Raw genomic sequence first — 26,916 nt, forward strand, 5'->3', positions numbered from 1 at the left:
ACGACGCCATCAAGCTGCCTGATTGTGCATTTGATCATTTCGAACCTGAGATCTGAGTACTTTGCAATGGTTGCTTCATATATTGGTGTGCTAGGCGTATCTGCGAAATGCTTTAAAAATAAGTTTATGCTGTACACCTTTGCAAGTGTACACGAGTATGTGTACACTATATGAAGTGTACACGAGTATGTGTACACTATATGAAGTGTACACATATATTTCCTTTTTAGTATATAATGAACAATCTTTGAATTAATATTCCATGATTTATGTTTCATGAAATCATTGGACAATTTATGCTTCGACAATTTATCAAATCCAAAACATAAAAACCACAAAATGATATTAAAAATTTAATATGAAGTCATAAACTTCCCAACAAATACACGCTAACAAAATAGAGGTCTTAGTTTTTTCCTAAACAAAATACACAATTCAACAAACATAATTAAAAGTACAATTAAGGAGTTTATGCTCCTCCGGCGTGCTCCACCGTCCACGCAAGTGCAGTGGTTTCAAAAGCAGCCCTGTCTTCCACGTAAATCCTAGCAATTTCTTCAACAAAAAAGTGTCCTTCCCCTATTTGGGGGGCAGTAAACATTTGGTGTATTTCCGTCAGTACCTGATTACATATATATGTAAACACAGGTAAGCCCTTATTTAAACGGAATTACTATATTATATTCCCTAAAAGACAATAACGATTTATTTCTTTCATGTGTAAAAATACATCACTGATGCTGTTGTTAGTCCTGAAGTGAGTTGGGTTCAACATCTTCAGAAAAATGTTCCCATAAGTATTAACGTTTGGGTGATACACTTTTGTTTTGAACATCACCTGAAAAAAATCAGTGTTATTAGTAATTGAAATCTTTATTGACTAAATCCTAAACCCTAAAAATACAGCAATTTTAGAGAGCAATCATATGCTTCATTCCTTACCCTAGGTGGCGCGAAAGGGTAGTCAAGCGGAAAGTGAATGTCTACTTTGAAAACACCATTCTCATAGGGTGAACCTTTAGGCCCCGTTATGATAGCTTCCCAGTGATACAAGTCCTCACCCACAGGTCCTAATGAAATCGGCAAACCACTAATTAGGTAGACGATGTAAAAGACCGACCCTCTAAAACTAAAACTTAACTAATGCCCTATTTTCAAATTAACCATCAAATACCTGTACTTAAACATGGACTGTTTTTCCTCTCCACTTCCTTCAATTGCAATGAGATCACTTTCGCAGAGTACATGTTTAAAAAGTAAGTATTACTTTTCTGTGTAATTAACTTTTGCTGTTATTAACTTTTTCTGTCTCCGGAAACTTGTTTCACTGAAGAAGGCAGGGGACAGTTTTTATAGAGGACGACCGGAAAAACATTATAAAGTTAAGAAGGGAAACAAGTCGGTCAAACGGTGCAACAGGTTTCAAAAAAGGTACTTCATTAGTTTTTGTCGTTTCCAATTTGATTTTTTTGAAACGCGTTTATTCCTCAGACACTGGTTTCATTATTGCGATTTTCAAAATTGTAATGACTTGTTTTTTGAAAAAACCGTTTATTCGTGCTGTCCTGTCCTACAATTTCAATTCAAAGACATGATCATTGTCCGTTTTCTATATAATGTTTTCTTTCTCTGCTATAGAACCATGACTTTGATAATTATTTTGATCCAGAACCATGTCTTTCATAATGTTTTCTTTCTCTGCTATAGAACCATGTCTTTGATAATTATTTTGATCCAGATCCATGCTTGTGATAATTATTTTGATTTCTTAATAACATAAAGCCTAAACCCTACATCGTAAACCCTAAGCCCTAAACCCTAACCCATAACGTCCATACACATAAATTTATATGCTAAACCATATAAATGTGAACTTATACATAAGCCATATCACAGTGTACACTATATGATGTAAACTGATTGATGTTGTCCACCATCACATTGTACACAAATTGTGTCCACCGTCAAGGGTGTACACGCTAGAAACAAACCCGAAAAACAAAGCAACATGTCCACCGTCAAGGGTGTAAACCCTGACCAGTAAACATCATAAATTTCATAACAAATTTAACATAGTTCATGCCTTTCCAAGTTTAAATATAGGGAAACATAGTGTACGCTACAAACAAACCCAAAAAACAAAGCAACATCCCCACAAAAAAAACATCAAGAGACACACAAAAGGCACACCCGGCCAACCCAATGGTTCCTTGCATTTTGCCCGGTTATGGCCGGCATTTCCACATCTAGAGCATTTGTTTGGCTTTCTTTTTTTTCGCAACCTGCAACAGCGTATATCAGTAATCATTATTCAGTAATCAGTATCACTGGGAAAAAAATAAATGTTTAGTGTACACTAACCTGAGGATACTCTCCTGCTGAAAGTTTTCTCTTCGTCGTAGGCCTTCCTGATGGACGTTTTGCCTTAGGTGGCATAATATTAAGGTCACACACCTCTGCTGGGACACGAATGTCGTCAGGGTCGGGCACTGGTAGGATTTTGCCACAAACTGTTGCACTCCAAATTGATTTCTTAAGAATTGGATCAACCAAACTGGTGTACTCCACTTGGCGAAGCCTAGCCGCGGCCATTGCATGTCGGCAAGGGTATTTCAATGTCTGAAAATCTAGACATGAGCATGTTTTGTTTAGGAGATCAACAAGCCTCTGTACACCGAACTCAGAACTCACTTCAACCTCCCACAAAGAAATGCCTTGAACCGATAGTGCAACAGATTTTTGCTGCTGCAGGTTCATTAACTTGTCAACCTCTTCTGTAATGTCACCATCCATCTTTTGAATGGTCTCTCTTCTGCATTCAAGCCACCTACTTAACATTCGCCTGATAAATTCTAGCATTGCAACGATTGGACTGTCTCTTGCAGCTAATAGTGCATTGTTCAGAGACTCTGCAATGTTACTGGAGGTCATATTATACCTCTGACCAGAAAAGTGTGATCTAGTCCACAGCGCAAGAGGGATTTTTTCCATGTACTCCCAATAACCATAATCAACATCCTTCAGCCTTGCGTATAGTTTCTTGAAATTAGAAACTGTGAACGCTTCTCCAGCCTTTCCGACCAACCCTTTCTGACCGGAACCTTTGTATTTACCGTGAACATTTCTCTGGATATGGACAAGACATGCACTGTGGTGTGACTGTGGATACCATTTCTTTTTAGCTTTGGCAATTCCACCGTGCCTATCCGAGATAATAGTAAGATCAGAGGAATCTGGAATAATTTCTAACAACTTCTCAAAGAACCACCTCCACGTCTTGTCAGACTCTGCATCGACAACGGCGAACGCTATTGGAAATACCTGGTAATTAGCATCTTGTCCACTGGCCGTTAATAGACAACCCTTATACTTACCAGTGAGGTGAGTCCCATCAACAACAACTACTTGTTTCAAATGTTTCCATCCAGATATACACGCAGCCAATGCCATAAATACGGACTTAAACCTGGTAATACATTTTCCTTCTTTTTCATCTCTCTCGCTCTCGGTTATCAAATGCGTTATGGTGCCGGGGTTAGCATACTTGAGCACATGGAGGTAAATCGGTAATAATTTTAAAGAAGTCTCCTCTGTTCCGTGAGCAGAGTATATAGCCAGCTCCTTAGCTTTCCAGCATTTCCAGTACGAGGCTGTAATATTATATTCGGAGAGAACAATCGCAGGTAGCTGACTCGCACGTGGCCCAACTATTGCATTCTCATACTTAGACTTCAGCAGAGCCGCCATGACTTTTGAAGTAGCATGTTCTGAAAATTTCTTTCTTGTATCCGGGAGGCATGTATGCTTCAAACACGCCTTCCTCACCTCATACAACGCCGACTCGCCAACTTGACACCCCAACACTCTCCAATCACATATCTTTGATGGACATTCGGCGACTGTGTACTTCTTCGCATGCTTTTTGAATTCGAACGTCACTATATTCTTCAGCGCATTGATGGCCAACGTGATTTTAAAGTGTTCCTTGTTCCTGAACTTTTTCCCAACCCATATCTCTCCATCTTCATTTGACAAATCAAGTTCATCGAAATCCCCTCCCATTTCATCAGAGACTGGTGCCACATCCAGAAATCCATATAGTTCTGTACGTTTAATCGCTTTCTTCAGCTCTGCACCGCCATTCAGACGCCCCCAACTGACATCACCTGTCGGAGTCTGCACAAAATCATCATCATCTCCATGGGGAGCCAGAACATTCTCACATACAGTCCTCTTTCTTCCAGGAAAATGAATAGGACTCTCCGTTAAGACAATGGAGTTGTCCATATGGTTTGAATCACTCGGCTCACTTCCGCGAGTACTTCCACAACCGCCTGAACTACCAGAGTCATCCTTATCCTCATCAAATCCAGGTTTAGAATGGAAACCCTTTCCATCTGCTAGTACGTAATCATTCCACCAGTCAAAATCATAATCCGGATCATAATCATCATCAGAGCCGTGTGCGTCATCGTCAACATCATCAGCTTCCTTCTCTTCCGAATCTCTCGCCTCGTCTGATTCCTGGGACATTTTTAATTCCAACTCAGGGTGGTCATCAGAGACAGCGTGACTTGGAACATCCGGTTTTACATTAACGGAGGTGTTAGTGCTGGCCTTAGCCTCTACTTTCTCTGATTCCTGGGACATTTTTAATCCCAATGGAGGATGGATAACAGAGACAGCTTCAAGTTGTACACCTTTGGAGGTGTTCATTGCGGCCTCTGCCTCTACTTTCTCGGCATGTGCTATCAGCAAACAATCATCGATATCTTCATCATCTGCTTCATCATCGGGTTGACTAGACTCTGCCGAAGAAGAGGCTATGAAGTTTGTTGGCCCTAAGGACTTTTGCCGTTCCCTCGCAATTTGAACTTCAAGACTTTCCTTCCGTTTCAATCTCACCATTTTACCATTTACTGACTCCTTGAATGTGACAAACAAATTCACAGACTTGTCAGAATTATGCAGCGAAAGGAAGAATTTGTACTCTCGAGGAGTAACTATTACACATGGACAACTCCCATCACCATTAAGCTCAGCTAGAACATCATCAAACCAGTAGGAAATCTCCACCGAAACAACTCTCGTGTCTAATCCGAACTCATGCGCAATCAGATTTCTCAAATCATCTGGTCCGGACACATCTTTGCAATTTATGCACCTTCCACGACGAGATATGTCCATTTTGAAATCCCATTCTCCTGTATAGTACCTTATCCACGTTCCCGCCATAACAAGAATGAACGCATCCACTGCAATTCGCGAACACCATATCTATAAAACTACTGGCAAATAGCGAACACCAGACCGAAAAAAATCGAAAATAACAATGACAAATCTATGGGTGTACAATAATAGGATTAAGTAACTAACCGTGGTTGTTGTCCTCTAGATCATCGCATAATTTCCCCTTCAATTTCAACATCTTCTGGAAAGGGAAACTAGGGTTTCTAATTTGGTTAGGGTACTTTGTTTATTATTTTAACCAATTTATCTCCATTATCCCTAATTAACCACAATTTTTCCCGCCAAAATTAAAAAGAGAATGGGAAGGGTAGTTTTTCGTGTAATTACTTGGGTAGTTTCCGGCTCATAACCGAGGCCCAGTTAGGTGGTTTTTGGGAATTTCATTCCCAAATTCGAAATCAGGCCCAAAAAACGACCCAATCACGTGCGTGAGTGCTCTCTTCCTGGCTGATACGCGCGCGGACGTAGAATACGCCTGAGACCCACGGTTTTTTCTGCGTCTGTCTCTCTCTGAGGAATAGACTGCTCTGTGTCTCTCTCTCTCTCTCAGAAAGAAGAGTAAGTTTGCCATTATGAAAATATGTCCCTACCCCGACTAATTAAAACTTAAAACTACCCTTTCCTCAAATTAAAACTTAAAAACGTCCTTATTTTCAAAACAAGAAAATTGCTGAATGGGATGTTTTTAAGTTTTAAATTTGAGGAATAGGATGTTTTGAAAACCATAGAAGGAAAGGGCTGTTTTTACTGTTTGTCTTCCCACAAGGGCCCTTAGGCAAATTTTATTTTTGGAATTGCCATTATCGAAGTAAAATAACTAAAAATTCCTGATTAAATCCGATTTCGTAAACCGATTACACAAAATTATCAACCGAAGTCCAATATCATAAACCGAAGTAAAACCAAATAAATAATTTATCGACACCCCAACATTTAAAATAAAAATTTAATTTGGGATCCACATCTGGACGTCGTCTATCTAGCATCTCCGGCAATTCATCTCCGATTAGCCATCCGATTTACCGTTGTAATGGCGCGGAAAGTAAAAAAATCGTTAAGGCGCAACAACACCGTGCCTCCGGTGTCGAGGCGAGTGCTTCGGTGTAACTCGAAGACAGCTCCGACGGACCACTCGCCCATGCCGCCCGTGCCACCGCGACGGAGTGACCGGGTTGAACATCCCATTCACTCGAGTCGTCTGAATCCACGCCGGCGGTGTAGAGCCAAAGTACAATTCACTCCTCTTCTTCTAGAATGGCCTGCTCAGAATTCTAAAAGTAAGTTATATTTATGAACTTCGACCTTGTCTGAACTGTAATGGCGGTTTTGTAATTAAAATTAAGATTGAAACGGGGCGGTGATTGGCTTGATTTATGTATTAGCGGTTATGAACTGTAGTACTTATGTCTATATATTGATTTCAAACGGTTGGATTACTCTTATATCATCTAGAAACAGTTACAGAAGTTTTTATAGGAGAGCATACCAATAAGGTAGTTTTCCCAGATATCTGTTCTCTCTTTCGAACTCCTTCGAACTCCTTTCCCTCAAACATTTCCTCTGGGTTTGCATTTCACTGTGAATCCAGAATACTATATCTTTTCGTGCATTTCGGAATTGTTGTTTTCGTTCAAATACAGGAATGGAAGACGGATAACCTTCAAATACAGGCATGGAAGATGGAGAAGCTTCAAATAACCTTTCGGAAAAACTACCAAAAAGAGTCCTCGGCAATGGTTGCTACCCCGTTGGTGCTCGGTTGAACATATATTCAAAGGCCAATGTAATTGGCCTCCTTGTCGAGGCGTTAAAGGGTACTGAAGATCTTGAGAAGCTACTTCATTCCCAGTTTGGGAAGTTATTCCATCTACCTGTTGCAAGATGTTGCAACAGCGCCAAACTTGTCCATGCCTTTCTATCATGACAACTTGTGACCACGAAGAAACACGAGATTTGGTTCCTCTTTGGTGGACAGCCTCTGAGATATTCGATACGGGAGTTCAAGGAAATCACTGGATTGAATTGCAATCCCGAACCTGATAGCACAGAAGAAGAAGAAGAAGTCGTCGCAAAAACAGGAATCTGGAAAGACCTGTTTGGAAGAGCGAATGCTATGAACGTGTATGATGTGCTTGACATGCTAAAGGACCCGGATCTACCCCGATGGAAACGGCTTCCATTGGCCCAAATCGTTCTTGTCGACGGTGTTCTGTTTTGCAATAGCAAAAATCTGGCCCTCACCGAGAAATACGTTGAGATGTTGACTGACTTGGATAGGTTCATGATGTATCCATGGGAGAGGGTATCCTTTAACAAAACAGTATCTCGTTTTCAAGCTCCGAAGGCAATCACGGATGCCGAGAAAAGGGAGAATCCTGTAACACGATTGCGCCGTCAACTTAAACAGAAAACCAGTGCATGCTATGGATTCCCTCTATCACCACAACTCATGACCCTCCAATCTATACCAATGTTGGTTTCCAAAATTCCTCAACCTGATAACTTGAAGACATTCCTTGAAGAGGCTATGAAGTTTGTTGGCCCTAAGGACTTTCGCCGTTCCCTCGCAATTTGAACTTCAAGACTTTCCTTCCGTTTCAATTTCACCATTTTACCATTTACTGACTCCTTGAATGTGACAAACAAATTCACAGACTTGTCAGACTTATGCAGCGAAAGGAAGAATTTGTACTCTCGAGGAGTAACTATTACACATGGACAACTCCCATCACCATTAAGCTCAGCTAGAACATAATCAAACCAGTAGGAAATCTCCACCGAAACAACTCTCGTGTCTAATCTGAACTCATGCGCAATCATATTTCTCAAATCATCTGGTCCAGACACATCTTTGCAATTTATGCACCTTCCACGACGAGATATGTCCATTTTGAAATCCCATTCTCCTGTATAGTACCTTATCCACGTTCCCGCCATAACAAGAATGAACGCATCCACTGCAATTCGCGAACACCATATCTATAAAACTACTGGCAAATAGCGAACACCAGACCGAAAAAAATCGAAAATAACAATGACAAATCTATGGGTGTACAATAATAGGATTAAGTAACTAACCGTGGTTGTTGTCCTCTAGATCATCGCATAATTTCCCCTTCAATTTCAACATCTTCTGGAAAGGGAAACTAGGGTTTCTAATTTGGTTAGGATACTTTGTTTCTTATTTTAACCAATTTATCTCCATTATCCCTAATTAACCACAATTTTTCCCGCCAAAATTAAAAAGATAATGGGAAGGGTAGTTTTTCGTGTAATAACTTGGGTAGTTTCCGGCCCATAACCGAGGCCCAGTTATGTGGTTTTTGGGAATTTCATTCCCAAATTCGAAATCAGGCCCAAAAAACGACCCAATCACGCGCGTGAGTGCTCTCTTCCCGGCTGATACGCGCGCGGACTTAGACTACGCCTGGGACCCACGGTTTTTTCTGCGCCTGTCTCTCTCTGAGGAACAGACTGCTCTGTCTCTCTCTCTCTCTCTCAGAAAGAAGGGTAAGTTTGCCATTATGAAAATATGTCCCTACCCCGACTAATTAAAACTTAAAACTACTCTTTCCTCAAATTAAAACTTAAAAACGTCCTTATTTTCAAAACAACCCTAAATTAAATATATACACACATATTTAGAGACTTTTACATTAGCATCCAATTTTTTTGTCACATAATTATAATAATTTTTAAGTTTTTTTCCTGTGTGTGCAACCATGTAAAATAAACAAAAACAAAAGATAAAGTAAGATTTCACTAAAAATGAGCTATTACAACGTAAAAGAACTAACTTAACTAAACTATATGATTAACTATTAGCTAAATTACAAAAAATATAATGAAAGAAGATATAAATAAAGCCACTACAAGAACAAAGTTGACTAAACTATATGTAATAAATTATAAATAATATAATGAAAGGAGATATAAACAAAGGCACTACAAGCCACTTTAATATTGAAAAAGAAACCGTAAAATCTCCAAAGCTTGGCCAACAAATTTGAGAAGAAAAATAAATTTCAAGTAATCCGAGAAACATGTCAAGTGATTGATACTCGATACTTTTGAAAAACCAAGCACTGAAAATAGAGATAAGAACATAGTGGAGAAGACTGAGGTATCTGATATTTTTTTTGAAATAACATAGCATCTGAATGGGTTTTAACAACCCAACCTGAACCACAAAGTAACAATTAGCTCACCATGCAGCATCCGAATACATTCAGTAAGCCTCAAAACAAAGAGAAGAGGCTAAAATCACTTGCCGCAACGGGTCTCGTGTGAGATTTTTCAGTTTTGATTTCTAAATCTATTACTAATAAAAGTTAAAGTTATATGCCTCTAAGAATGTCCATATATGATTTAAAAGTTCAATTCTATTGGTTAATATTTAAAATTAAGAAAATTTATAAATTTTGAAAATATAATGTTAACAAAAAATATATTTAAAGAAAAATAAAAGTTGAAGCTATATGTTTCTAAGGACATCCACATAAGATTTAAAAGGAGAATTTTATTATTCCACATCAATAACTAAAAATTAAAAAAATTTCAAAAATTATAAAATTACATTGTTAATACAAAATAATATAAGAAAAATTGTTAATTAAAATTATTTTATTATTAATGATAGTTAAAGCTATATTATTTTCAAGGCACCCACATCAGCATTTAAAAATTCATTTTTATTCGTATATATAAAAATTATGAATTAAAAAAAGTTTCATAATTCTAATATTATGATTAAAAAAATATATTAAAAAATAAAGAAATCCCTATTAACAAATAAAAACCAACATGATATTAAAATCTCCATTATAACTGTTTAAATCACAAATTTAACTTATTATCTATAAAAAATATATGCTACTTATACAAGTTTAAGTTACTTGATTTTAAAGCTTTTCATGTAGAATTTTAAATCACTAATATTTATGATTTATATTCATCTAATTTTTTTCACATATACAAAACATATCATCGAAATATGTAATATATTATACGAAAATATGTAATATTTTTGTCTCATGTAATTTATTATGCAAAATGATCAATTTTATTTTATTTTTTATATTCAATTTGGAATACAATAGATTAGTGTAGAAGTTCTTAGTTTTAAATTGTTCAATTTGTATTTCATTTTTATAAATTTGTATGTATTAAATTGTATTGATTTTGTCTACTTAATTACAATTAGAAGTGAGAATAAATATGATGAAACTGAATATAATCATACAAAATTATTAAAATAAATAAATAAGATAAATTCATTGAAAAAATAGATATAACAAGAATAAAAATGAAGAAGATGAAAAAATAATTTTATTCTTATTAGAAGAGATGACGTATAATTATTGAAAAATTATTTAAAAGTTTACACTACCAATTGACAAAAATATATTTATTCACAAATTTTGTGTGATTTATTCATTTTATATTCAACTATTGTTTTGGTTTCAAATTTCATATTAATCTCAAAGCAAATATTTTATTTATTAGTCAGTTTTTTAAATTAATATATCAAAGTAAAAAATTTGTATTTGTTAAACAAGAGAAGAAAAAAGATTAAATTTTAAATTTCAATTTTTTATTATTTTTTAAAAACATATATATAATTAAAATAAAATTGAAAATGATGGAAAAAAAATATCTTCTTGATTTAAAGAAGTGAATGTATAATATTTTGTTATCATGTTAATACTATGTTTAAAAAGTAACATTTGATTAATTTCTAAAAATTTTAGTTGGTTTTGGTATATTAACTTATAAGTGTTTGACCAAATAATACATTTTTGAAATATGATATATTGTATATAGATTCAAAACAAAACCGTTAAAACATCACAATTTACATGAAAATATTTTGATCAACAGTATCATATTTTAATATATTATTAAAAAACTAATATATACAATTTATATTTTAATAAATATAATTAATCGCATATAATTTTTATTAATAAAATACCCACGCGTAGCGTGGACGCAAAATATAGTCTACTCTAATAAAAGTAGAAGTTTGAAGTTCCTCACCCTATCCACGTCAGCATAGACAAAATTGTTCTAAAAAGCTGCCATGTCAGCAGGTTAATCGACAGATAAAAATAGGTTTTCCTCGGCCAAGCCCATATATGATTAACCCAAGACCACAACTCTAATTTCTTGGCACCATAAGATCATGTCCAACGCAAGGTTTATAGGAGTTCAAACATGGGGTTTATAACATTTTTTGGATTTTATTTAATTAGAGAGGCCCACTTAAGTGTTGAACCCGTTTGGAGAGGTTCTAATATAAGAGTTTACAGAACCCATTTTTGGAGAGGTTCAAGAGCCACGTGGCATCATCGGATTGGTTAAAGAAATTTTTTTTTTGGAGAAAACCTTTTTGGATCGTCTCTTTCCTCGACGACATCGGACCAAATTTCCTTCTTCTGCATCGTCTCTTCCATTTATTCCTAAGTGTCAGCTTTGCGTCGAGCCTATAGATCTCCGACTTCAAGACCTCGTCCAGATTCCAGCCGCCGGTAAGCACTACCAAGCTCTGTCCTGCGAGTTGAGTTCCGATCTCCGTCGTGTTCTTTTTGCCCTGGTAGAACGGCATGATGTTGCTAGAGCCGATGCTGATCTCCGTAGTAGCATCTACCTACCTCGATCTGGTACCGATCCGTCGATTAGGGTTTCAGATCGTGAAATTGAGGTCGATTGCGGTTGCCTGCCTCCCATGTGTTCGATCAAATGCCTCTGAAGAAAGTTTCTGTTTGTATAAATGGTTTGAACCCCCATTACGAGTTCAGGGTTGGAAACATAAAACATGGAGAAGTTCTTAACTTTTCAGCTTCCAAAAAAATATTTAGAAAAAATTGATTAGAACCTCATTGGGAGGTTCAGGATTGAACATGCTCTAAGGCATAAGCGCTAAAACTCGATCACGTTCATCTCTTTATTGTTTTGTTTGACGCTCTGAGTTCTCCACTTCAGTGTAACGATGTTTCATCCTCCTCAAATTCTTCGACTCATCTATTTACTCCAGTCTCCACATCAATTCCTCTTCAAGATGTCACCTTCTCTCTGCAATCAAATTCTCTAATTCCTGGATACCTCTCTTTTTAAAATACAATCGATGAAACCTACGGCGGCTAGCTAGGAGTTAGACCCACACTACAAAACTGGTCTTGGTTTACCCGGAGCTAAAGAAATACTTCTTCAAAAAGACGCCTCCATGAAAGAATCGGCCAATGGAAGAGAAGAAGATCTGGAAGGAACGCAGTAAAGACCGTAGTCCTCACATAGGAGTAAAGTAACTCAGAAAAAAAACTATCTATTAGTCGTTAATCTGACCTTTGAAAATATGGCACACCAAAGAAAATCATTCCAAAAAAACTCAACGAAATTATGAGAAATTGCCTGCTCAGTTGGTTGAGTTGTGCGTGAAACATTTGTATCTTAGGGGCTGTGAACCACCCAAAGAGGAAGACAAAGATCACTCATTTCTCCTATTGTAATGTGCAATTTTGTTTCACCTATCATGTTTCAGCAAAGGAAAGAAGTTAGATTCTTCTTCTCTTTAACCGCATGATTTGGTGTCGATGTTGTTTTTATGTTGTAGATCTGGCGTGGAGAACTTTGAATAAACAAGGGTATAGTCACTAATGTCATCCAAAAAAATTCCAAATTTTCAGGTATGAATGTGGAACCAAATCCTTAAGTCCGTATCAGTTATTTCCAAATATTCCAAATCAATTCTTTAGTGTATATCATAAAACGTAACATCTTTCTCTCCTGTAAGCTAACTTTATTTGTCCTGTTTATGAAGAACCTTTAAGATGATTAGCCATGGAGAATTATTTCTGTTTACGTGATATTGACAAAGAATGGTCTGGTCCGTGTGGAAAAAGTGACCTCGAAAAGAACTAGCAACCATACACACCGAGGTGATAAACAATTTAATTAGTTGACTTCTAATTTCTTTCCCAAACAAGTGTCATGTTTAGAATGTAAGTTACTGTGTTTCAATAGTTAGTATTCCTTATCTACATTCCAAGCAGAGTCATCTGATGCCAAATACACAAGCAGTGTAATTTTGATTTGAATTAAAAAAAAATACTATACAATTTTTTTCAATGACAGCTGCAATTTTCCTACTATGTAATGTGAGGTTTGCTTGATTCTTTGAATGTCGATTGCTTTCAATTTCTACACTCTAGTTTAACTGTGTTATCCAGTTTTGCAAAACAGCTTCTTATGATGATGTGGACATTCAGAGTCCCCAAATCATTTAGGGGTTTGTGTGATGTTAGAGTTGCATGAGACCATGATATGAAATTTTGGTATTCTATGTGACAAAATACATGAATTTTTTATTCTTCTATTCCAAATGTCTGACTAAGTTCAAGATCTGAAGTTTTATTGTTGTTGAAATTGTTTCACCAGGTTTAACTTCGCTTGACAAGTACTAATATTAGCAAATAAGAAATGCGAGGTATAAAGTTGTCCATATTACATAGTCTAACCATAAAATGTAATAGTCATCATATTTATATGGTTCCATTGATTTTGTGGTTTCTTGCAGCTTGAGAAAGAGAAGGATGATGTAAATACTACCAGAGAAGTTGGTTTGCTCAAATCTAGAATAGAATGCCGTAGAGTTCAGAAAAGTGTTTCCTTTTGAGTATTTAGGGCTCTGAAATCTGGAAGATGGTTACTAATACTGGTCTTTGACATTTCTTGAAGAATCTTTGGTGAAAAACTAAAAGATATGTGGGAAAGGAGCAGAAGCAGTAAAAATGCAGATTCTAAAGTAGCTTTGTTAAAGATTGAAAGGAGAATCACATAGAGTAAAAAAGAGGATATAGCAGAGAATATTTGGTTGGTCTTCACGAGATAGGGAGCATAGAAGACCATTGCATGGTTTGTTTTCAAAATTTGCATTCCATTTTATTATAAACAATATAAAACTTCTTTTCTAGACTAATAATGGAGAATAATCATCCGATTAAATGCACTTGAAGTGGGATATAAGAAATTTTGGACAGTCTTATGTTTTACTTTTCCCACATAGTTTCCAACAGAATGGTTGAAAGTCATTAGTTGTGTGATACGAAAATAAGAAGATAGAGACAAGAGCAATAGAAATACTAACCTGGTTTTCTGTTTAAGACAGAAATTGACTTTTTGGTGTTATCAAATTCCAATTACCTATGTTTTTATCATTGTAGACATATTTTCCCTTCTATTATACTCTCTCCGTTTTTTATTAATTGTCGTTTTAGAGAATTTTGTTTGTTTTAAACTAGTTGTCGTTTTCAGTTTTCAATATAACATTTATTAGTTTTTTTTATTTGTTATAATTATTTTTATTATGCAATTTGTTTTATTATTGGTTGAATTGTGTTTAAATAGATAATTAATGATGTTTTTATATTGAAAAACTAATATAATTAATATTTTCTTAATCTGTGTGCATAACCTTAAAACGACAACTAAATAAATACGGAGGGAGTAGTACGTAATAGACTACACAGAACCTTAAATTCGATTTTACACGATCAGGCCAATGAATCAAAGAATTTTTTGGGGGCAAAAGAATATATGCAATAATGCAACAACTTTACTAATAAAAAGAATAGTTGGTGAGAAATTAGCTAAGGGATAACTTATAATTATCATAAAATATCTAAGTGATACAGTATTGTCATATTTTTGTAAACAACAGTAGTTATCAAATATCTCGGCTTTTTCCCAAAGTTAAAAAGAACTTAGAACAATAGCGAGAAAAAATAATAATCGATAAACAGACATTATTTACCTAGAATAAAATGAGAACAATCACCTTTCTCATAAAAAATACAAGACCGAGTAAGACTAATGGTCGTGGTACATCATGTTCATGTCGTGACATCAAATGCCCACTACATTTTGAGGATGGTAGTGGTACATCATGTTCATAGATCTCCAGATTAATGTGTAAGTATGTTTTTTCCCTATACAAATTTTTATCGCCAAAAATTAAAATTGAAAAGTTTTTTACATGATAGTGTCAACGATTCTACATTGAGGTACGGTCTCATAAGAACGAATTTGATGTTCCATATATACTTTTGATGGAATAAGAAAAATGGTAAATAAGGCTTAAGCTTCTGTCATATATATACTGAAGAGGCAATACAAGAAAAAAACTTGAGGATGTTCGAGTGCTTATTGAAAGGCTCTATGAATTGGCAGAACAAAAAGGGAAGAAAAGTAAGACACTTTAGATGGGTTAAGATTCTTATTAACTGACTCAGCTATTTTTGTAATCTAATTGTCATGTTTTTCTGTTTGATAGGCTCCACTAAATATAAATGTAGGTCAAAAACATCATATAATGGGCTTCATGGCTAAATTACATATCTCTTCCATGATTTTTGTTTTTCAATGTGGATACGATCATTAAACGAGGATGCTCAAATGCTTAAACATGAGTACATGATAAATTATTAAGATTAGTTATTATATAGATGATTTTAAAAAATCCCGCGCGTAGCGCGGGACAATCTCTAGTAAGAACTTAAGAAGAGCCATGCCTTGTGATTTGTGAATTACTAGCGTTGGGTTAACGTGTCAAGTATATTGCTTAGTGGTGTTTGTCACTTGAAACGTTCCATATAATCATCAATGTAATTAAGTAGAGCTATTTATCAACGAATTGAAAGATCAATTTAGTGGCTTTTGAAGAGGATATTCATATTATACACTAACTTAGAGCAACCCTCACTGAAAAAATTCCAAATGATTGGGCCGGACTTTAAGCCCAAAAAAATATCAAAGTTCGCTTTTTCTTTCCGAACAATTTTTTCTTTTAATCGTCGGTGTAGTTTTAATTCATAGTTAACCGAAACCGAACCAGAACTGAACCGAATTAGAAGATACCCTCAAACCGAATATTCATCAATACCCGAATAGTTCCTCTTATAATATTTCGGGTACACGAACTAAACAGAACCGAACTGAAAATACTCGAAACCGAACCCGAACTGAAACCCCAATGTCCAGACTTAATTGGATTACATTGCTCATCAAAGCTAGGAAACAGATCTTCCAAGAATCGCAAAATGATAATGAGTGGAAAAAAGAAATCTCATTTTTAGAGTTCTTTGTGGACTATATTTTGTAGAACAATGATTTAGTTAAAAAATGGCATAAACCTCAAGTCGTCTCTCAAGTCTAGCTTGCTCCTTAATCACGAGATTTTCTATATTCCGTCCAGAATCAACGCTTGTTTGCCTCTATTTTGAACATAATCATGACTTACACAAAAGTTCTCACATAAATAATTGAAGATAACGCCGAATTATTATATATCAGTATATGTTGATGATTGATAGAGGAAGAAGAGAGAAAGAATTAACATTGAACCAAAAAAAAAAAGTGATTCTCAATACAATTTTTTGTTCCTTCAAGTAGCTAATTGAATCTCACCGAGTTCAAGCTGAGCAGCGATATCCTCAAGCTGCTTCTTCACACTCATATCAATAAGCTTCGACCCAGAATCACCATACCGAATCGTAAACCCAGCCACAAGACTCGGGTCAATAACCGTTTTAACCCTAACGTTCTTCGCTCCGGTCAGCTTCTGAACCTGTTTCGCGATCTGAGCAAGCTGCGGCGGCTCAAGTTTCACCACCGATCTAACCTCCGCCAATTGCGTATCCGTGATCTTGTTGTACACCATCTCGAACTCCTTGACGATCTCCGTCACTATGCTGATCCGGTTCGCGTCGATCAAAACGTTGAGGAAATTCGACGTGTGGCTCTGGAGAGAAGACGATTTCACGATTTCGTCGATCACGAGACGCTTCTTCTCGACCTCGACGGTTGGGTTCGCGAAGAAATTGAGCACCTGTGGATCTGAGAATACCTTCTCGAGCTTCTCGACGTCTGCGCTCGTCAATTCGAGTGTGTCGTTCCTTTTCGCGACGTCTGCGAGAGCCATCGCGTAGCTTCCGGCCGCCGTGGCTGACATTCTCGCTCCCGCTGCGTTTCCGCCGCCGATTCGGAGTGGTAAGGTCGTCTTTCGCATAGGGAGAGATCTCGCGATTTGAAAGGAGGAAGGTGGGAGTTTGGATTGAAGAGAGAATAGAGTTTGCTGGAGAGACGCCATTGCAGAGAGTAGAGAGGGAGAGAAAGAGAGAGAGAGAGAGAGATTTGTGGTTTCTCGAAGACGAGAGAGGAGCAGAAGAAGGTAAGGTTTTTGGGAATAAGAAACGGACGGTGGAGATGTTTTGATGCGTAAAGATCGACGGTAGAGAATTGAAGGTTTATCTTGTGTTGAGGTTTCAGAAAGATTAGGCTGTGGTTAGAGGAGGAAGAAGGAGCCGCCACGTGGGGTTATATGATAGGTGAATTATCTGCGTTCCATAATGAGTAAAAAAGGATGCGATTTCCCCCAATTATCCAATTTTTTTTTTTTTTTTTATATTTTGCGAGAGATTATATTATACCAATATATACCTATAGATAATTGCATAGTTGTTTTAATTAGAGATATGGTATTTATGTAAATATTTAATAGAAGAAAGATATTATTAGTTATTTATTATTTTTTCTTTTCTATATATTTTATTTTATTTATCAGCTATTGGTATTGAGTCACTTAATTCTTGATATATTCGTTGTAGTAACAAAATTTTGAACCAGTTAAGGTGATGTTGAGTGTGTTTTGGTTCTATGAGACACTCTAGGTGAATAAAAGTTATAGTTTGACCAATTTATGGGAGAGACTCAGATTCAGTTGGAGGGTTCGGCGAAAATCAATTTCAATTACACCAAGATAGTCTGATTGATAGATAGACTGTTAAAGCTATACCGCTATAAACAAAGTCGCAGTCCACCTGTTTTTTTTTACTTTTCTTTACTTTGGCTCTGATTGATAACACAAACTGCTCAGTTAAAAGGAGTGGTTGAAGAAATGCTACCAATCAGTAAAGATGGTTGGAGATAGCCTTTAAAACCATGGTTGTAACAAGCATTTGAAAATGGTAGTTGGAAGATGATTCGGATGACTGAAGTCTGATTTTTGGATGGTTACAAAAGCGCTGATTGGTAGCACCAACCGCTCGGTTGGAATATACCGTTGCAAAAACGCTACCAATCAGTAAGGACGGTTGGAGATAACGTTTAAAACTATGGTTGTAACAAGCGTTTAAAACGGATGGTTGAAAGATGATTCCGACAGTTGAATGTTGATTTTCAGGCGGTTACAAACTATAAAAAAGGGGCATTTAGAGCAAATGAGCGGTTGTAACCATGTTTTTTTTTTTGAAATAAAATTTATGGTTCTGTATTGTCGACTTTTTAGATTTTTAATGATACATATTAAAAGTATTTGTTTTTTTTATTTTGTATGTGTATGTGTGTGTGTTATTTTGTTTTTTTTTTGTGGTAATTTTATTCAATTCAATTCAATTCACTCAAGACAAAAATAAAAGAACCAGAAAATAGATGTGCTTGTATATTAAGTCAGTCCACCAAAGAATTAGAAAATAGTTGTGCATTTGAAAATTATTAAGAACTTTATCATCCCTAATTTAAAAAAAAAAACAAAATCTAAAATTTGTTACGCTTATTCTTCTACAAAAATAATTGTGTATGTATATTCATTTCCTTTGGCAAAAGAATCAGAAATCAGTTGTGTATTTTTAAAGTTACAAAAAAATAGTTGTGTATGTTGTCATTATTTGGAGTATGAAAAAAAGAAAGGCGCGTTGTGGAAGAGCTCCCGAGGTACAAGTCTGAAATATATAAATGAATAGTATTTGTTACTATGGGTCTTCATAATTTCACTTGAAGAACGAATATTTTGGATGATGATTTTATTGATACCGTGAATAAGGATGAAGATGCACAGAGAGAAGATGCAAATAATGAAGATAATATAAATGAGATTGAAAAATCTAAAGCAATATATGACAACAATTCGCAACCAAATGATGTAAATTATTATAATAGCTATAAGAGGAGTTATTTTGAATTGTGCAAATATATAATTATAATCTACGTTTACTGAAATTTTTATATCATAAAATTTAAACTATGTATTATTACATAATTTTATAAATAATTATCCAAATAGATTAATAATTTTATATAGTTATACTTTTCAACCACTGTTTGGAGGAATCCCTGTCGTTCACTAGATAGAAAAGAGTGACTAGCTGCCTTCGTTCCTAAATCCGTAGCTCAGATGAGCCACCATATGCACACCATATGACAATTCTATATATCTGAGATCCCTGAAAACAAAGTGGAAAGTCCAATACTTGGAAAGACGATTGCGCTGAACTTAAAAGAACAACTATCTCTAATCGCCATTTTTCTAACTGCCATTGCTACAACTGCTCAAAATTTTCTAATTGACTTATTTAAACGAGGTCACTAATCAGACCCAAACTATGAAAAATGGGCGTTTGGAGTAAACAGCGGTTGTAACAAGGGTAGTTTTTTAAAAAAAAAAATTTTATGGTTTTGTATTGTTGTTTTTCTTTTAAATTGTAATGGTACATATTAATATTTTTTTTCTTTTGTATGTGTATGTGTGTGTGTGTTTTTTTTTTGTAATTTCATTCAATTCAATTTACTCGAGACAAAAAAAAATCAGAAAATAGATATGCTTGTATATTATGTCAGTCGACAAAAGAATCAGAAATTAATTATGCATTTCAAAACTATTAAAAACTTTCTCATCCTGTTTTTTTTTTTTTAAAGGAAAATTTAAAATTGTTACGCTTTTTCTTCTATAAATTGAGGTGATGAGTTTAATTATGACGTGAATGAAGATGAAGATATACAGAAAGAAGAGGCAAATAATAAAGATTATATCAATGAGATTGAAGAATATGAAGCAAATGTTGGAGAATATATTGATGAGCTCATCAAACACTCCAAGGAGGATCCCAACATTCCAACACTCCAAACATGCCCCATGACTCGATCCAGAACCAGGAGCCTGCGTGAAAAGATCAACTTAGTCATAGAAAACTTCATGCACACGCCCAAGGAGCATCAAGTGGAGGTCACAGCTCATTCTCAACCGATCCAGCCGCGGTCTAGCATGGAATCATGTATGAAATCTATTGTGGCAGGGCATGGAGCTGAGACCGTCAAAGAACCCGAGGAGATCAGCATCCAAGAGCCAAAGGCCGATGACACCAAAGACTTAATCGCTAGCGATCAGTTCGAGCTTTCACAAGAGACGCCGGCTGAGGAAGAGACTGCTAGATAAGATTTTCACGCCCTTGAAACAAGCACCCTCAACACCAAAGATGGCGCAGAAGACCACTCAAATATCGCCTCAACACAAGTCAAGAACAGTTCATCTCTCACTTGGCCCCTCTTGCGTGCACAACAGGTAAGCTTTCTTTTTATTTTTGTTTAAGTAGACTTTCCTTATTTGTGTCCAAATGAGACAAGCTGCCCTTTTCTTTTGTTTCTTTAGAATGTCCTGTGTTTTTGAGTCTTTTCTTTTGCTTGAGTCGTAGCCTAGAAGGATCACACTGATGGGAATGTTTATAAAGTCCACTTGCAGCTTTGTAGTTTGACACATTTTTGCTTATCAATTAAATAACGCTGTTTTCCTCTTTGAGCTTAGCTTGAGAGTTTGCTTGTCTTTGCGTGTGTGTGATTCCATTCAAAGGCTAGTGTTTGCTGTGTCAGAGAACCCTCCATCCTCTTTGTGGTGCCATCGATCTACCCTAACTTTCCCCTTGTACAAAGAGAGAGCAAAGGCCAGCTTGTTAGATCTCCATCAAACTTTTGTGAGACTCTCCTCCGAGTCTTACACCATTTGGTATCAGAGCCGAAAGGTTCTACTATCAGGTGATATCTATCCAACTCTACTTTTTTCTCGTTTCGTCTTTGTTTCATTCGTAAAAAAAATAATATAGACATATAGATCGATCTAGGTATTTTGTTTTGTGTTACATTGTTTAGTCATTTGCATCCATCAATCGGTTCCCTTTGGTGCTGTATTTGGTTCAGTTTCTGTTTCATCCTTGTTAGAGTCGTAAAAACAAAAACAAAAATCCTAAAACCCTAAAAAGAGTTACGTTGATTGTTACTTCTACGACAAGCCTAGGTTTCTCAACTTGTTGTGTTGTCTCGGTGAAATTATTTGCTAAGTTAGTTTTCTCTTGTTCTTTGTTTACGTTACCAACTCTCTTAAGTTGTTAGGCAAAAAAAAAAGTTCCATTTTTTCTCTTCGAGTTTCCATTTTGTTTACTTACACGATTCATCTTTGTGCACTTAATCTTTTGTTTGCGTGTTTCCAGTTCTCTTTTGCTGTGATACCGTGATTGTCTTGTTGTTTTTGATGCGCAGGAAACCCTCATCCGAAACATCATGGCTGAAGACGCCGTACCACAAGATGCAATAATGCAAATGTTGACCACGATGCGAGAAGAGATGAGGACGATGAGGCAAGAGTTTGGAGAGCGTGTAGGCCGTTAGGAACAGCCTCCACCAGCTCCTGCAGCTGCTGCTGTTCGAGAGCCGAGATGAAATCCGCCTCCACACGAGGAAGATATGCCCATATTAGAAGATGATATCCCTCCTGACCCATTGCGACGACATAAACAGGAAGCTCAAGACCCTTTGTGGAGGCATAATGCGAGACAAGACGAGCCTTGAGAGGGTAATTAGGATGTTAAACTTACTCCTCCTACCTTTGCAGGAAAATCAGACCCTGACGTGTACGTGGAATGGGAGAGAAGGATTGAATACATCTTTGAGTGTTATGCTTACTCGGACCGCAAGAAAGTGGTATTAGCTGGTGCCCAACTCACTGACAACGCCATAGCCTGGTGGGATAGGAATGTGGCTGATAGAAGAAGGAATCGATTTGCACCGGTTACTACTTGGCGAGACATGAAGTTCTTGCTTCGGTCTAAGTATGTTCCTGATCACTATCACTGAGATTCGCAAAAACATATTTGAAGATTATTGCAGGGAACTAGGTCGGTTGAGAGTACTTCAAGGAGTTTGAGAAGCTGGTAAACTTATTGGAGCTAGAAGAAACCAAGGAGGCTTTGATGGCTCAGTTCATCGATGGTTTACAAGAGAGTATAGCTCGTAAGGTCGAGAGAGCTTAATATAGTGGGATGCATGAGTTGTTGACTTATCAGTCTAAGTAGAGCAATATATCAAGCGCAAGACAGCCTTGTCAAACCAAACTTGCACGCCACAAACATGAAGTGCTAACAGTTCTAAGTCTCTAGACAAAGGAAAAGCCGTAGAAATAGATTCACGGCTTAAGATCAAACCCACCGACGCTAATAGAACAACATGGCAAGAGCAAGTGATAACACCGTATTTTGACCACTTTTATGGATCGTTTTGAAATACTTTTTCTATGTTTTCAATTGATTTTAAGTACTTTTATCACGTTTTTCTAGTATTTGTAATTCCAAGACTCTTTTCAGGTAACTTAGGGAAAAACTTAACAAAATGGATAGAAAACCAGATTTCAGCTCAGAGTCAAACCGTCAGAAGTTCACCCCTGATTGAAGGCCTTCTCACCGTCTGATCCAGCTCAAATTTGGAGATCTTAAAGATGGAAGTATCAGCTTTCCAGCACACTTTACAGCTTGGCAATCAACCGGTTCAATTAAAAGATACGCGAAAAGCAAGATGTCCCGTAAACCAGCCGGCAAGCGTTTCCACCCGCGGCCAACAGACCATTTCCCGCGGTCAGAAGCACCGCTACCGCGGCCAGCCACCCATTTCTCGTGGTCACACTCATCCCGACCGCGGCCAGCTAACTCCGAACACGAAGACCCAGTTCTGAAGCCCAAAATGATTCCCTCATTTGGAGAAACCCTACGTGATGCCCAGAGATGTCTAGAGCACTATAAATACATGTCTTAGGAACCCTAATTCGTATGCCTTCATATGTTCTTATTGTTTTAGAATACTTTTTAAGTTCTAGGTTTTAGGGAGAGAGAGATTTGTCTCTTGAACCCTTGTTCTTTCTTTTTCAATTTCGGTTTCTATTCTACTTTTTAATACTATATTTTTGATTTCGTTCATCATGTCTGAGTAGTTTTATTGTTGGGATTAAGGGATTTTTGATGGGGATTTATATGTTCGATGAGGATTCCATGAGCTTTTGAGCCGAATCTTAGAACTTTTTCTTCTGAATTCGTATTTACTGCATGAGAGTAGCGTCATGAACTACAATCTGATCCAGATGCTTGGTGACACGAAAGTGTTCATCCGGTGTCAGATCTAGTTTGGGAGAGCAAAAAAAAACATAGGAGTGGAAACCTACCTATGGGCGATTTGTGAATGCTGACGAGTCTTAAAAATAATGCATCTCTTCTTTTCCAATTTCCAGGGCCAGAGTGGAAACCTACTTGTCAGGGTTGAGAGAGATAGTTGTCTATGATCAAAACAGTGGCGTATTCATACGTCCGTGACTCCTGTTCGAAAAGTTTAAGCTAAGATCTTATCAAATTTACTCTCTAGCAATGTTTTGAATCGTTCGTACCCCTGAGAAAACTTCCCTGAAGCCCATCACTTTCTTTCTTATAGATTCACACCGTTTTATTTCAAGCTTTAGTTCAATATTCTCATTCCTTTTTAATCGATTTTCATTTAAGCAATTAGATTAGCCGTTTTTCTCGTTTTTATCCATTTTCGTTAAGTTTAGTTATTATGTCATTTTAATTCCCGTATTTTCTCTTTAAGATTCGTTTTTACATTTTAAACACACCACCAAAACCCCCACAAAACCGTTTGGTTCTAGACTTCCTTACTTTATATTTCTTTCGAAGGCTTTTGTAGGAAAGATCCTCCTTCCCTGTGGATTCGATCCCTAAGTACTACAATCGATCAGCTGTGCACTTGCGGCTATTGATTTCATTTAGGGTAAAACTTGACACCCTCAAGTCAACACACGACACATCAAGTTTTTGGTGCCGTTGCCGGGGAAGACACACGTTTTCTTTTCCGCAAAACCCCAAGAAAGGTTGGTAAATCGACTCTAGAACCCCCTTTTATGCATATTTCCATTTTTCGGTTATTTTGTTTCCATTTCAGAAGATATGGATCCTATAAATCGAAATACACACTATGAGGAAGGTTTCTATAACACTCCTCAAGCCACCAGACGCAGAGAGAAGCAGTACTTACGCGATCTCTACGAAGAAATTCGAACCGAAGACTACAAAACGTTTCAGAACGAGCCCTAGGTACCTCCAATGGCTAACCTTAGACATCCTACTCGTCGTCTGCCTCACCAAGATGAAAACGCCCAACTCATTCACCGATTGAGTCGACTAGAGATGGTGGTCATGCACTTAATCGACGCTCAAGCAACATCGAGAGCCGCCCTTCGCGAGAAAATTGACAACTTGTCAACTCACTTTAACAAAAGCTTGAAGATCTTTCTGCTCAAGTCAAAACCATCGAAACTCAAGCAAACAAGGATGTTGAAACTATCAAGGAGAGGATAGAAGCAGTCGAAGGACGAGTTGGAGAAAACGAAGTTCGCATTCGCAAAAGCCAGTGGGAGCATCCGCACCTTAGAGGTCAAGCTTGATGAAGCAGAAGAGACTATTAACGACCATAACAACCAAACCTACTCCTACGTGGAAGAGATTTGGGATGGAGTACACAAGGTTCAAGACAAAGCAGAGGAAATCGACTCAACCGTGGACAAAGTAGTCTATGCTCTTGATGAAGTCGAAGAGAAGGTCGAAACACTTATGCAAGGACGTGAAACGAATGGTTCGACGCTTCCAATCAAAGATCTTAGCCTAAAAGAGGAGGAAACAGAGTTAGAAGGTCCAGAAATCAGTTTAGGTGGCAAAGGAGAAGATGAGACAGAGGAAACAACTCGGAGTCTCCCTCCCGCGGTCGGAACCCTTGTGACCGCGGCCAACAACCCTCCAGCCGCGGTCGTGAGCCTCATGACCGCGGAAAAACACTCCCCACCTGCGGTTGTGCAGCCTCCACCCGCGGCAAATGCTCCGTCAGATACGTTTCAGCCCCTTTCTATTCCTACAGGTCAATGCTCATTTAATACATCTGCTGGGATGGTCAAAACCCCTCTTCGTGAGCAAACGGTGTATGCTATCAGCTCCAAAACATCTCAAGAAGAAAATAAGGTAACTCCAAAAACTTGATGTGGTGGTGTGTGTGGGTTGTCAAGTTTTACCCTAAATGAAATCAATAGCCGCAAGTGCACAGCTGATCGATTGTAATACTTAGGGATCAAATCCACAGGGAAGGAGGATCTTTTCTTGCAAAAGCCTTTGAAGGAAATATGAAGTAAGGAAGTCTAAAACCAAACGGTTTTGTGAGGGTTTTGGTGGTGTGTTTAAAATGTAAAAACGAAATCTAAAAGGAAACTACGGGAATTAAATGGCCTAATAACTAAACTTAACGAAAATGAATAAAAACGAGAAAAACGGATATTCTAATTGCTTAAATGAAAATTAACTAAAAAGGAATGAGAATATTGAACTAAAGCTTGAAATAAAAACGGTGTGAATCTATTGGAAATAGGGCGTTGGGGTTCATGGAAGTTTTCTCAGGGGTACGAACGATTCAAAACATTGCTAGAGAGTAAATTTGATAAGATCTTAGCTTAAACTTTTCAAACTGGAGTCACGGACGTATGAATACGCCACTGTCGTGATCATAGACAACTATCTCTCTCAACCCTGACCAGTAGGTTTCCACTCTGGCCCTGGAAAAGAAGAGATGCATTATATTTAAGACTCGTCAGCATTCACAAATCGCCCATAGGTAGGTTTCCACTCCTATGTTTGTTTTGCTCTCCCAAACTAGATCTGACACTGGATGAACACTTTCGTGTCACCAAGCATCTGGATCAGATTGTAGTTCATGACGCTACTCTCATGCAGTAAAAACGAATTCAGAAGAAAAAGTACTAAGATTCGGCTCAAAAGCTCATGGAATCCTCATCGAACATATAAATCCCATTGAAAATCCCTTAATCCCAACAATAAAACTACTCAGACATAATGAACGAAATCAAAAACATAGTATTAATAAGTAGAATAGAAACCGAAATTAAAAAAGAAAGAACAAGGGTTCAAGAGACAAATCTCTCTCTCCCTAAAAGCTAAAGCAAAAACAATAAGAAAAATATGAAGTAATGATAGATTATTATCGATTAGGGTTACTAAAACATGTATTTATAGTACTCAAGACATCTCTGGGCGTCACTTAGGGTTTCTCCAAATGAGGGAATCATTGGGCTTCAGAAATGGGCCTTCGGGCTCGGAGTTGGCTGGCCGCGGTCGGGAGGCTGTGACCGCGGGAAATGGACTGCTGGCCATGGTCGGGATGCCTCTGACCGCGGGAAATGGCCTGTTAGCCGCTGGTGGAATTGCTTGCCGGTTGGTTTACAGGACATCTTGCTCTTCGCGTATCGTTTGATTGAACCGTTGGATTGCCAAGCTGTAAAGTGTGCTGGAAAGCTGATACTTCCATCTTTAAGGTCTCCAAATTTGAGCTGGATCAGACAGTAAGAAGGCCTTTAATCAGGGGTGAACTTCTAACGGTTTGACTTTGAGCTGAAATCTGGTTTTCTATCCATTTTGTTAAGCTTTTCCCTAAGTTACCTGAAAAGAGTCTTAGCTTCAATATACTAGAAAA

The 26,916-nt window shown here is 37.2% G+C and overlaps 4 protein-coding genes across 4 annotated transcripts; 2 read left to right on the forward strand and 2 right to left on the reverse strand.

The window, feature by feature from the left end:
• Window positions 1–469: 469 nt before the first annotated feature.
• Window positions 470–1,247, reverse strand: LOC18014321 (ubiquitin-conjugating enzyme E2-17 kDa). The gene is made up of 4 exons (XM_024154571.1): window positions 1,175–1,247; window positions 943–1,070; window positions 731–838; window positions 470–622 (listed from the first exon to the last, which is right to left on the reverse strand). The coding sequence occupies exons 1-4, from the start codon at window positions 1,245–1,247 to the stop codon at window positions 470–472; spliced, it is 462 nt and encodes a 153-aa protein (XP_024010339.1).
• A 5,675-nt stretch (window positions 1,248–6,922) lies between these two features.
• Window positions 6,923–7,825, forward strand: LOC112085363. The gene is made up of 2 exons (XM_024154573.1): window positions 6,923–7,153; window positions 7,226–7,825. The coding sequence occupies exons 1-2, from the start codon at window positions 6,923–6,925 to the stop codon at window positions 7,823–7,825; spliced, it is 831 nt and encodes a 276-aa protein (XP_024010341.1).
• Window positions 7,826–16,542: 8,717 nt separating this feature from the next.
• On the reverse strand, window positions 16,543–17,464 carry LOC18014322 (ATP synthase subunit delta, chloroplastic). Its single transcript, XM_024154034.1, has one exon. It carries the CDS (start codon window positions 17,393–17,395, stop codon window positions 16,691–16,693), a length of 705 nt encoding a protein of 234 aa, XP_024009802.1. The 5' UTR covers window positions 17,396–17,464; the 3' UTR covers window positions 16,543–16,690.
• A 38-nt stretch (window positions 17,465–17,502) lies between these two features.
• Window positions 17,503–17,630, forward strand: LOC112085364 (the record flags this gene model as incomplete). Its single annotated transcript, XM_024154574.1, is given in 2 exon segments — window positions 17,503–17,505; window positions 17,541–17,630. Coding segments are annotated over 2 exon segments (93 nt in total), but the record flags the coding sequence as incomplete, so codon positions are not given.
• Window positions 17,631–26,916: the final 9,286 nt, after the last annotated feature.

The sequence above is a fragment of the Eutrema salsugineum genome, unplaced genomic scaffold (genome assembly GCF_000478725.1).
Source record: "Eutrema salsugineum unplaced genomic scaffold, Eutsalg1_0 scaffold_3, whole genome shotgun sequence".
In the NCBI taxonomy this organism is placed as follows: Eukaryota; Viridiplantae; Streptophyta; class Magnoliopsida; order Brassicales; family Brassicaceae; genus Eutrema; species Eutrema salsugineum.